Source organism: Mus caroli, unplaced genomic scaffold (genome assembly GCF_978045245.1).
Source record: "Mus caroli unplaced genomic scaffold, Mus_caroli_1 scaffold_2, whole genome shotgun sequence".
Lineage (NCBI taxonomy): Eukaryota > Metazoa > Chordata > Mammalia > Rodentia > Muridae > Mus > Mus caroli.
The window spans coordinates 53321210-53333962 of record NW_028227257.1 but is presented as its reverse complement, the minus strand read 5'-3'; the positions used below and the strand labels follow the sequence as shown (position 1 = coordinate 53333962).

At 39.4% G+C, this 12753-nt stretch overlaps 1 protein-coding gene across 1 annotated transcript in view; it reads right to left on the bottom strand.

Annotated features, from left to right (window-relative positions):
• The window catches only part of Trpm7 (transient receptor potential cation channel subfamily M member 7), a 60257-nt gene continuing 47504 nt past the window's right edge, over nucleotides 1-12753 (bottom strand). Inside the window, exons 23-27 of the mRNA XM_085828249.1 lie at nucleotides 10926-10976; nucleotides 10782-10847; nucleotides 9398-9553; nucleotides 8715-8885; nucleotides 1-29 (exon numbers count right to left, since the gene is read on the bottom strand). Coding sequence (XP_085684375.1) covers nucleotides 1-29; nucleotides 8715-8885; nucleotides 9398-9553; nucleotides 10782-10847; nucleotides 10926-10976 — 473 coding nt within the window. The remainder of the gene's footprint in view (nucleotides 30-8714; nucleotides 8886-9397; nucleotides 9554-10781; nucleotides 10848-10925; nucleotides 10977-12753) is intronic.

The following is a 12753-nucleotide window of genomic DNA, read 5'->3' as shown; positions in this document are numbered from 1 at the left end:
TCACACCACAGCAGATGGGACAGCAGACCCTGAACAGCAGCATACAAGGGTGCAGGCAAAACACTCATACACAAAGAAAAATTAAAATGTGTAAAGATGAACATGGAAGACTGGGGAAATGACCCGGTTAAAAGCAATGGCTTTTCTCTCTCAGAGGGTATTGGAGTTCAGTTTCCAGCACTCAAGTTGAGCAGCTCACAAGCACCTGTTGGATTCTAGAGAATCGAATCCAACACTCTTCTGGCCTCCACCAGCACCCAGAACACACACAGTACACATTCATATGTGCAGGAACTCACACACACTCAAAAAGGGGGAATGGGGGGCTGGCGAGATGGCTCAGCAGGTAAGAGCACTGACTGTTCTGTCAAAGGTCCTGGGTTCAAATCCCAGCAACCACATGGTGGCTCACAACCATCTGTACACCTACAGTGTACTCATATACATAAAATAAAAATAAATACATCTTTAAAAAAAAGGGGGGGGGGAACTGAACATGGAGTCAGTGTAAACACTTTGATATACATTACACGGGTCTACATGTCTCCTAGGTGTGCATGCTTATACTTTTTCTAATGGAAGCAGCTGTACCATGACACATTCATGGGGGAAAGTAACCTGTCTCAAAATATAAATATGCTTCATGAATTTTGAGTTCAAGTGCACTGTGTTCTACATAGTGAGTTCAGCCCGACTCTGCCTCCCGAGTGCTGGGATTAAAGGTGTGTGCCACCATGGCAGTTGATTTTGCTCTTGTGTTATCTACGCTGCTTTAACATGTATACTGTGTATGCAATATGTGACATGCAAATCCCTAGAAAGAAGAGAGCTAGCTGTTGGGTGGAAAAAGACACAAAAGCCCTGTTGGTCCTGGTGAGTGCTGCACACTAACAGACAATCTCCGGCCTCACACCACAACAAAAGCTTACCCAAAACTGCTTCAGACAATCAGAACATTCCTGAGCTTGGAATTCTAAGGAAAAGCTCACAACAATGTAGGGTCTTCCAACATAAGATGTGAAAATAGTTAAGTTGCAGTAAATAGAAAGGAAAAAAGAAAAAAAAAGAATCTCCACACTGCAAATAGCTTTTCTATTATATCTATTATACTTTTTTTTGGGGGGGGGGGGAAGGAGGGTGTTCAAGGCAGGGTTTCTCTGTAGCCCTGGCCATCCTGGAACTCTGTAAACCAGGCTGGCTTCAAACTCAGAGACCCACCTGCCTCTGCCTCCCAAGTGATGGAATTAAAGGCATGTACAACCACTGCCTAGTTTCTATCATTCTTCTAAGCAATGAACAGCTGTAAGAATTCTTGCCTTAACTGACTGCTCAAACACATTCTACATCATCATTTGGTATTGTGATAATTTTTTAAAAAATATTTTGAGTTTACAGAGTGTTTTGTCTGAATGTATGCATATGCAGCATTTGTGTGCCTGATGCCCTTGATGGTCAGAAAAGGGCATTTGATTCAACAAAGGCAACGCTTGTTTGGGATTAAACAGTGTCATTTACAGGTCATTCTCCAGAATAAACAACAGTAACAACAAAAAGGTCAAAGGAAATACGTCTGAGTAAGTGTTCAGGAAATGGCACCTCTTTTTTGGTTTTTTGTTTTGTCTTTCGAGACAGGGTTTCTCTGTATAGCCAGGCTGTCCTGGAACTCACTTTGTAGACCAGGCTGGCCTCGAACTCAGAAATCCGCCTGCCTCTGCCTCCCGAGTGCTGGGATTAAAGGCATGTGCCACTACACCCGGCTTGAAATGGCACCTCTTATAGTTTCATTTTTGTTGCTGTGATACAATTTCTGGACAAAATACAAGTTAGGAAAGGAGGTGTTTATCTGGTATACTATTGCAGGTCCCCCTTCAGCATTTAAGGGACGCTATGGAAGCAGGAGGGGCTCCAGTCAGTCACTATATCCACAGTGAAACAAAAAGAATGACTGCAGCACCCCAGTCAACTACCTTGCATTCGGGCAGCCCCTCCCACTCTTGCATAGCCCAGAACCCCAAACCAGGGACTGAGTTGGAACTTCCCACATCATTTAAGACAATCCCACAGAATCCCAGAGGTCAACCTGATCTAGATTAATTCTTCAACTGAAACTCTTTCCAAGTGATTCTAAGTTGTCTCAAAGTTGACAATTAAAAGCAAGCATCAATTGTCACTTTGCTGGACAGTCAATATAGAACACTGCTTAAAAGCTCAGGAAAACTAGCATGCCTGGGTCTGAATCCTAATACTGCTACATATTAAAAGTATCTACAGTAATCTTGATTTCACCTATAAAATGGACTAACATATTTTACAGGACTATTACATGGCATAAAGTGCATAAAGTGTTTAAAAATATGTGACATTTAAAAAATATTTATTTTATTGTACTGATTGATATTTTGCCTGCATGTGTGAGGGTGTTGGATCCCCTGGAATTGAGTTATGAACAGTTGTGAGCTGCCATGTAGGTGCTGGGAATTGAACCTGGGTCCTCTGGAAGAGCAACCAGTGTTCTTAACTCCAGCCTCAAGTAGTTCTAAATTATTTTGTAAAAATAATATAAAATTAAACATGAACCTTTTTTTTTTTCCTGATTAGCTAGAGATTAAAAACAACAAAAGACATGGCATAATGGGTAAAGGTGCTTGCCACTAAGCCAATGACCTGAATTCCATCTCTGGGAGCCACACGGTGGACGGAGAAAAGCTGAGCACTGTAAGCTCAGCAGAGTTTAGATGCCTAGAACCCACATGAAAGCCAGCTGCAGGAGTGGATGTAATCCCAGAGCTTGCTATGGAGAGATGGAAGGAAAGACACAATGAAAACAAGGCTGAAGTGGCTAGCAAGATGGCTTAGCAGGTAATGCTTGCTGCCAACCCCGAAGACTTGATTTTTGACCCCTGGAACCTACATGGGGAAAAGGAGAAAACTGACTCTTGAAAGTAGTCCTCTGACCACAAGAAGTGTACATCTTCCAGCCAAAATAAATGCGAGCAAGATGGTATTCTTATGGACTTCAGGACTGACATCTGAAGTTGTTTTCTGACCTCCATTGCATGCCATACAGACAGACAGACACACAGACAGACAGACAAACCATGCACTTCAGAATGAGTAAACTCATCAAACATCTGTAAACAAGAATAAATTTAATTTCTTTTAAAGATTTAATGATATACAAAACGTATATGGTATAGTATTTTTAAGTAATACACCTTTTCTCTCCACATCAACATCAAACACTATTTAACAGCTTATCTCTGCGGCCTTGTCTGTATCTATGAGATACACTATTGAATACAAGTAAGCTTTACACTGCTCCTTCCAAATAAAAATTAAAATTAGTACCTAGGAAATGAAAAGAAAGAGAAAGCATAAAACTTGAGTCAAATGATAAGCTTTTCTTGTTGCTAAATATGCAAAAATATCTGGGCAATTAAGTTAGATTTTATTGGCATAAAGTTGTATTGTGATCTCCCTATACTGTATAAGGATAATCCAACAACTGATTTCTTAAGTACCAGAAATAGAATTCACATTGACACATTCCTATAGAATTTTAAATGTGAGAGCTCACATGACACTCTGATTTGATACACTAAGTCTGCAAATCTTTGGAGATGTATGCAACTGCAGGCTGTTACAACTGTAACCTTCCTTACAGGAAACACCCATTGAACAGTGAGTTAATTCTTATTTATCATGGCTTTCTTTTACTTAACATTGATAAATGTTAAAAAACCCTTTTGCACAATTCAGGTTTTGTTTAACAAAAACTGGCTGTATCCATAAACATAGACTCTAAAGTTGATTCTTAAATAAAATGTCTCTTAGAAAATGGTCTTCATGAGGCCCTGGATTTGATCCTCAATACTACAGGGAAAAGAGGGAGGGAGAGAGGGAAGACAAATGGTTTTCAGTGCAGGCTTTGTAACATGCCTGTGAAGCAAAATTGTAAGGAGTAGTTCTCCCATGGCCACAAACATCTAGTTGAGAGCTAACATCATTATCATAGAGCACAAACTGAGGAAGACTTCAGCCATTTTACCAAAAAGCTGCGCAATTTAGTTTCCTTAGCTGAATGGCTGTAACTGAGCAGCCAATAAAATCTGAAGACTTGACTTTGGTTAATGGTACTGCACCAAGTGAGAGAATCACCACTCTCAACAGCTAAGTTTCCGGTCCTTCACCAGCCGAGAGCACTAACTCTCTGCCAGTTAGCATTTTCCAGGCGTTTTTCAATGAGAACATTACCTCTAGACTATGTGTGGGGCCAGCAAGCTCATTTTGCACACATCTTCCTATATCATCAATTCCCCCTGAAAGGAAACTGACATTTACACTTTTGTGAAGTGTAGGCAAAAATCAATTAATTATTCAGCACTATAACATCAGACGAACAGAATTTGTTGCTTCTGATTCTTTGGTGGAGTTTCCAGATTGAAGATTCAAATCTGATGACTCATCCTGAGGAAATATAATTTTATCAGGCGTGTAGTCATTCCTCTTCAAGTCTATGTTCACAATCCCAGCAGAGAAAAGGAAAAAAAAGAAAAGAGTCAGAAACTTACAAATGAAGAATTAAGAACATTTTCTACATTAATTTTCTTCTAAATGTGTCAGATCTATTTCCTTAAATTACAAACTTAATAACCATACATTTCTATATAATTATTACATGAGTACAAATCAGTAAATCATGTAAATATGATAATATAGCAACAGACAGTGTATATGGTGTGTACAATTTTGTAGTTATGTAAGTTTACAGTACATTAATGAACACAGTGCACAAGGCCCTGCTTTTGTCATGCTTGTGACAAATGGGTCACAGTCTTGTACCACAGATGGAAAACGCCCCATGCTCATTGCACTGTTATGGTTAATATTGTGAAAATGGCTATCACACCAAAAGCAATCTGCAGATTCAATGTAATCCCATTAAAATTCCAACACAATTCTTGACAAAATTGAAAAAGAATCTTAAATTTCACATGGAAACACAAATAAATTAGCCAAAACTCATTTTTTTTCATGATCATTAAAAAAAAATTACCATCCAGAAATCAAGAGCTACTACAGAGCTATAGTAACTTTAACGTCAGACCCACTGAACAATGGACTAGAACTGAGGGCTCGCAGGCTCCTACCTGAAAGATGCCAACAAACTTTCAGAGGGTATATTCAACAGATGTGCTTTTACAAACTGGGTAGCTGCATATAGAAGAATGAAATCTGATACTTATGTCTCCTCCAGCACAAAACTCAACTCTGACTGTATCAAGGAACTCAACATCAGATCTGATGTGCTGGATCAGATAGAGAGTCAGTTGGGAATAGGCTTCAATTCACTGGTACACGAAAGAAAGGACTTTCCCAACAGGATCCTAGCCGTGCAGACATTTAAGACCAAAAATTAATAAACAGACCTCATGAAACTAAAATGTTTCTGTACAGCAAAAACTACTATCATTTGAGTGAAGAGGCAATCTACAAAATGGGAGTTATCTTTAACAGTTAAAACACCTGACAGAGGAGTATCTTGAATACACACACAGACAAAACAAACAAACAAACAAACACAAAACCCTAAACATGAAGAGAACAGAAAACACACTGGGGAAGGAGTGATAGGAAGATTAAGAGCCACAAGAGGTATATAAACACAAGGGAAGGATGTCTTCCAGACACAGGAGAGCAGCTGCATATATAAGCACTCACAGTGATTCTAACAGCACAAGTCCCATGCAGACCAAATGTCAAAATGGAGAGGTGACAGGTAAGTTCTAACCATAGTCAAGGAACTACCTGGGAGAGGAAAGTCAGTATTCTTTAAAAATGTCCCTATAGATAGCTCAGTCAGTAAAATACTTGCCACACAAGCATAAGGACTAGAGTTTTATTCTCAGAATCCACATAAAATGTCAGGTGTGGCCAGGCTGAGGCAGGCAGATCTAGAAATTCAGAGCCAGCCTGATACACAAAGCAAGATCCCACCCCCCAACTCCCCAACCAAGTAATTCCTGGTAAGTTGAACACACCCAGGAATATATGGGTAGCACAAATGGACTTGATGGGTTTGAGAAAAAAAGGAAGACACACAGGTGAACAGGAAGGCATGGCAGGCAGTGAATACGATTAAGCCAGTGTGTGGAACTCCCAAAGAATTAATACACCCTCAACCCCATTTTGAGAAAGAGTTTATTTAGCCTTGGCTAACCTAGAATTCTCTATGTAGTCCAGGCTGGCCTTAAAATTCAGAGATACACAAGAATCTGTTTCCTGAATGCTGTAATTAGAGGCATGTATAACTATGCCCACCAAAATGAACATTTTAAAGAAACAAAGAGAAAAAAAATTCTCAATTTAATCGAAGTGTAAAAATACAGTTAACGGCTTTAAAAAAATATTTAAACTGACATTTTAAAATTTTTTATTTTTAAGCAAAATTAAAATAATTTTCTCCCTCTAAGCTGTGTTTACTTTTATAGGTGTGTGCAAGTGTTTTACTTGTATTTATATATGCATATCATACGTGTGTCTAGTGCCCTCACAGACCAGAAAAAGGAGCCAAACCCTCTGGACCTGGAGTAATGGAAGAAGAGCTCACGTGTGTTTATGAAGGAGCCACCACAACAGGAATTCCAGGCCATTACCCAAACCTTTGTACCTTTGGCCTTTTTATAGTAAGTACCATATACAGCATATGGATTAAAATCCTATAAGCTCAGCAAGACAGCAAATGTATATAATTCCAGTAACCCAGAGGCTAAGGTAGCCAAATCTTGAATTCAAAGCTAGCTTGGACCACATAGCAGATAAGGAGTGAAATTTTTTACCTGGAAGTTTAAGCTTTCGACAGCAAGAATTACAGTGATGCTTGGCTCTGAAGTTTTTTATTGCATCTTCTCCTAGATTGGCAGGACCAAAAACCATGTCACAGGATCTGCAGAATCGGTGAGTAAAGAAGGGAGTTTAAGTTTAAAGAAGTGGAAATGTGGAGCTGAAAACAGCAAATTATGCCACAACAAAACAGTTAAATCTCATTACCTTTTTTCTTCAGCTTTTATTACAGATGGGTCAGTCAAGTTTTCTCCCACTCCTTTAAATGCATACATAAAAAAGACAAATAATATGATATAAAGTTTATGTTCACATAATAAAAGTGTGGAGATATTTTATAGCATCATTCTTAATCACAATGTTAATAAATCTCACTTATCTCTCAAGCCAACTTAGGAGCCCACTGACAGAAATGAGAGCAGCACAGCTCTGGCCACAGAAGCAAAATTAAAACTGGAGTGAAGGTCTACCAATGTAGCATGTACCTCCATGCTACAAATGTATCCAATACCTCAGACTTAGTGATGTAGAAGGCAAAGTTAAACAGAAGGGTAGTCAGTAGTCATACAGTGCCTGCCTAAGGTGTGGAAATCACATGTGAGGGAGGGGAGAAGAGGTGGAAAGAATCTGGAACAAGCCCTTGTTTTGGCTTTTTACCACTAGGTGGGTTGGCTCACACCATTAATCCCAGCACTCCCAAAGAAGAGGAAGAAGGATGTGTGAGTTTGAGTTTGAGTTTGCTTGGTTTATGTAGCGAGTTCCAGGTCAGCCAAGGATACAAGGATACCTTGTGAGTCTGTCTCAAAACCCAAAAAACCAGGGTGGGGAAAGAGTCTGAGCTTTGTCTCTTGGAAAAAGCAGCTGCCATCTAAGTCCAGCTACCTAAAGCCATCCCACTATAGGAAACCCCACTTTAGTTATGAAGATAGCAGTGAACTGAGATCTGAGATATCTAATTCCAAATAAACTATCCAATGTCTTCAGCAATTCAAGCTCTCAGAAAGGACAATAGTGATGAGATATCTAGTCTATCTAAATTCTGGATGTATGGGGCAGAAGAAATGGCTCAGAGTGTAAGAGCACTTATTGCTTTTCCCAGCACCCACACGGAGGCTCACAACTGCCTGGAACCTCAGGGGATAGTCTAAGAACTGCAGTTCCAGGAGATCTGCTGCCCTCTTCTGACCTCCCCGGGTTTCTGGAAGCCATGAGTTAAGCAGTTGTTATAAGCTACTAATTTATTTTTGGATAGTTTAGTGAAAGATAACATAAAACAAAAAACAAAGACATTCATTACTGCTTTGGTTAAAAAATGATTTTTATACCTACGAAATACTAAGAGCTAGACAACTAAGAGTATTGTAGTAGATTTCATACGAATATGTATCACCCTAACTATTATAGCCAGACAGTGGTGACAAACGCCTTTAATCCCAGCACTTGGGAGGCAGAGGCAGGCAGATTTCTGAGTTCGAGGCCAGCCTGGTCTACAGAGTGAGTTCCAGGACAGCCAGGGCTACACAGAGAAACCCTGTCTCGAAAAACAAAAAACAAAAAAAGGGAAAAAGATAAGTTAGGCTAGGTGTGGTGGCACATCCCTTCAGTCACTGCACTTGGGAGACTCAGATAGGAAAGTTACAAGTACCAGGCCAATTTGGGATGCATAGTAAAACTATACCTCAATAAAAGTTAAGACAACCAATCTCATTATTCAAAACCCTAATGACTATACTGTTATGACTATAAATGACTCCTCATTTTACACTGTCTACCAGTCTAAGATTTTAAATTAGCAGATTATCTGTATATCATGTGTACTATGTGAATAGGTGAGAACTTCACTTCAGTAATTCAATTAGTATTAGACTTACCTTGTAAGTCAAGTACCAGTAACTCCCCTCTGGTATATTCATAGGTCCAGTGGCTAAAGGCTAGCATGATCTCTTCCAGAGTATTCGTAGGAATGATTTCATCACCATTATTGTTGTTGTATTTTCTAAATTCACCAGTCATGCACTCTTCTACAGCGAACCACTGCCCTGCTGAATGGCAGTACAACAGGAAAACTTCAAGGAACCTTACAAAAAAGTCAGATATCACCGGGGATTGTAAGTGAGATTCTAATTGATAAGTAGCATGTATAACAAATACACAACTGGAACAATGAGTGCCAATAAAGACTGCTATCTAAATAATACTAAGTCCCCACCAAATGTAAACATTTACCTTGGAGAATATGGTATAGATTTCGGCTTCATCTGATTAAAGGCAAATGTGAGCTTTTGTGCTGCTCTCTGTTGTTGTATTTCCTATAGAAAAGGGAAGGGCCTTGATCAATATGTAAGTAAGATTTCATTTATTCACACTTCCAAAGTTAAAATAGGAAACTCAGATCACAGCTTACAGTCAAGTTCACTGACACTTACTCTGAGACAGAGATGTAGAACCGTATCTTCTTTATAAATGCTTGACCATGTGTTTATCACCTCAGGAAGAAATGACTTAATGATATAGAGATGCCCTGACTTCAGGATATCATGCTCTGACCAGGTACACAGCACTTTGACTGCTCTTCGTAAACCGCCTCCCATTTCCTCTTTACTTAAAAACTCAATTTTGGCACAAAGGCCTAGCTGAGACCAAGAAGACATGCTGTTATTCAGTATACTGGGAGAACTCTCCTCCAGACGATACACTGTGACAGGCTCACCTGAAACACAAATGAACAGTTTAAGATCACATCATAACTTTAAAAAAATGACAAAGAGTAAGAATTTGTAATTACCTATGGTTAATATTAAACAAAAAATAAAAGATAACCCAAAAGTTGCAATTTTACAAAAAATGATACGTGATAAAAATAGAAATACACTTCCTTTGAAGGGGATGTGCCTAGCTGGATAAAATGCTTGTTGGGCAAACCTGAGGAGAGCAGCACGTGGGCAACGGTAACCCAGTGCTGCTTGGAGCTCTGGGCTTTGCTAGTTACCAGCCTGGTTCCAGGTGCAGTGAGAAACAAGGCACCAAGTAACAGAGCAGGATACAGGGTTCTCCTCTGCTGTCTGTGTGCACCACCACATCTTATGCATGTATATTACAAACAAACTTAAAAAACAGTTTAATATTATTGAGCTTACGTTTAAAGACAAGCACTTTTCTTTTTTTTTAAAAGATGTATTTATTTTATGTATATGAGTACATTGTCACTGTCTTCAGACACACCAGAAGAGGGCATTCGACCCCATTACAGATGGTTTTGGGCCACCATGTGGTTGCTGGGAATTGAACTCGGGACCTCTGGAAGAGAAGTCACTGCTCTTAACCGCTGAGCCATCTCTCCAGCCCCACAAGCACTTTTAAAACTGTAGCATGTAATGACCACTGTGTGGGGAGTACAGACACACATAAGCAGGCAGGGGCTGGAAGGGAACGTCACAGCTAGACTATTTACAATTCCTCAGCAGCCAGCCAGCCACATTAGTTTTTGGAGCAGGGTCTGTAACTGGTCTGAAGCCCAGTAATTAGGCTAGGCCGGCTGGTCAGAGTGCTGGAAATGACAACACTTACTGGTGCACCTGGCTTCTTTACAAGGTTTTGGGAAAGAACTCATCTTCTTACTGACTGGCTCATCTTCCTAACTCTTGAGGATAAACTTTTAGGAAGCAAGTAAAACAGCTCCGAGGGAAATGTTAGACTGCTGGTTAGAGCCGTCTGTCTTACCCACCCCATAATGTCAACTTTCCAGGTTTTGAAATAGAACAAAGAATGGTTTCTAATGCTCTCCCATATTTTAGCACACTCTGTCCTTCTCAAAGGCTAAGAAGGTGCACAAGGCTGTTATTTCTTCACAGGAATCCTCCTCAATCTGTCCTGACCCACATTCTTCTAAGTTAAGATTAGAGAGCAATTGCAGTTTACTTTAGGATTTTGGGATTTACCTCGTGGAGGCACAGGTACGAAGGGAATACTCTGTGACAACCTCATCAGGTTATTTCTTTCCACAGCTGCATTGAAATGAGAGACAAATGATGAAATCTCTAATACTTCAAAGATCAGTAAATTTTGTTTTCAGTATCACTGACCTGAATAATAGTAATTTGTATCCAAAACGGGCTTAAATGGAGAAGCAAGACCTAAAATTGTAAATAAATCAGACTTTAAAAAGTACCTGTACAGCATAAATTTATGCTAAGACATTATCAAATAATAATCTTAAATTTCTTTCATAACCTATCCTATCAGGGGAAAAAAGAAAGATAGATAATAAAAAAACTACTATCACACGTCACATTTCACTGAGTAAAACAGTAGCCGCTGTGCTCCAAACACCTGGGAAGAAACACACGCGGCCCCACTCTCCAGCTTGGCATTAACTGCACTTTCACACCTGCCACTTGAAAAGAAAAACTGTTCTGTTTCTTGCCCTTTGGGTTTGGGGACAATAACCATCTTACTATTTTCGGTGTTCTAATATGAGAAGTGAGCTGGGATGTAAGGATAACCCAGATCCCCTTCTCCACAGCTCCATTTTATGTATGTATTTATTGAGGATTTTACATTGAATCTTAGGGAGAAGAGATGGAGAACAATAGACCTGTGAGGTACTACGTTCTAGAATATAAACAAGAAGGAAATCTGCTCTCTCACACAGAAGCCAACAGTTTTTAACACTGCAATGGTATAAAGAGATATAGTACATACAGACACCTATCTACATCCACGTGTATCAGGAGGACTACAGCGGAGGATAACTAAGGCTGCCTGGCTAATAAGGACAGAGGGGAGAGAAATAGCAATCTGCAAGGCAGTGGATTTTTAGGGATACACTTACAAGAATATCTGAAGTGCTAAAGTACATGCTACATTTGAGAAACCCCAGGCAGTTTAGTATGATTGACTACATAAAATTAGAATAGTTTGTAGAGCTATTTGACCATCACCCACTGACACTCAGTCCACAGTATCTAATTCTATGGCTCTGTGGTATCACACTGATGACTCTACAGTGATCTGAATATGCAACCAAGATTGCAAATTAACGAGCAAGAGCATAAGCATACCTGAAGGAGGTGAAGCTACAGAAGCAGGCAATATCAAATTGTGAAGAGCCTAATATGTCATGCAAAGAAAGGACACTGCGTTTTACTGAATGACAATGGGAAAAATGTCAAGCAGAGGAGTGGCAAGATCAAATCTTTCAAGAGAAATTCTTTTGGTGGTAGAAGATCGACTAGCAGTAAACTACAGGAAGGAAGCCAGTATGGACTAAGTACTCTGAAAATCTATCTGGCAGGTAGTAACTACTGACCATGAACATATGCATAAGCTATGACCCAGCAATTCCACCCCTAGCCATATAACCATGAAAAGCAAGTTTAAGTTTACCAAACAACATGAGCAAAAATGCTTATAGCAACAGAAAGGATAATGATTACACACTGGAAGCTGATGAAATGTCCATCAAATAGAATGGATAAATTCAATATATTCCAAAAAGGAAATACTATGAAATACTAATAATCCACAAACTACACTAATACAGTAATAGTGATGAATCTCTTAACAGTTATAATTGCATGGCTCTGTTTATGTTGTACCACAAACCCACGTAAAGTAAGTCACTGTGTTATTTATGATGGAGGCCGCAGCCAGAGAGCCTAGTGTATTACCAGTACTCTGGGTTTGGGTGCTGGGGAGTGGTAACAGAAAAGTGGGCAAAATAATTTATAGGTGGGCCATGTGTCTAAAATATCTATATTAAAGATGAGGGAAGTCTTCCAACTTCCCTGGCTTTTTAAAACTTGAAGTCTTAACATGTCTTACCTACAATAATATGGTAAATGCTTTAATTATGACCTTTAATTTTCAAATTAAATCTACCATACGGACTCACCATTTAATGTTCCTCCT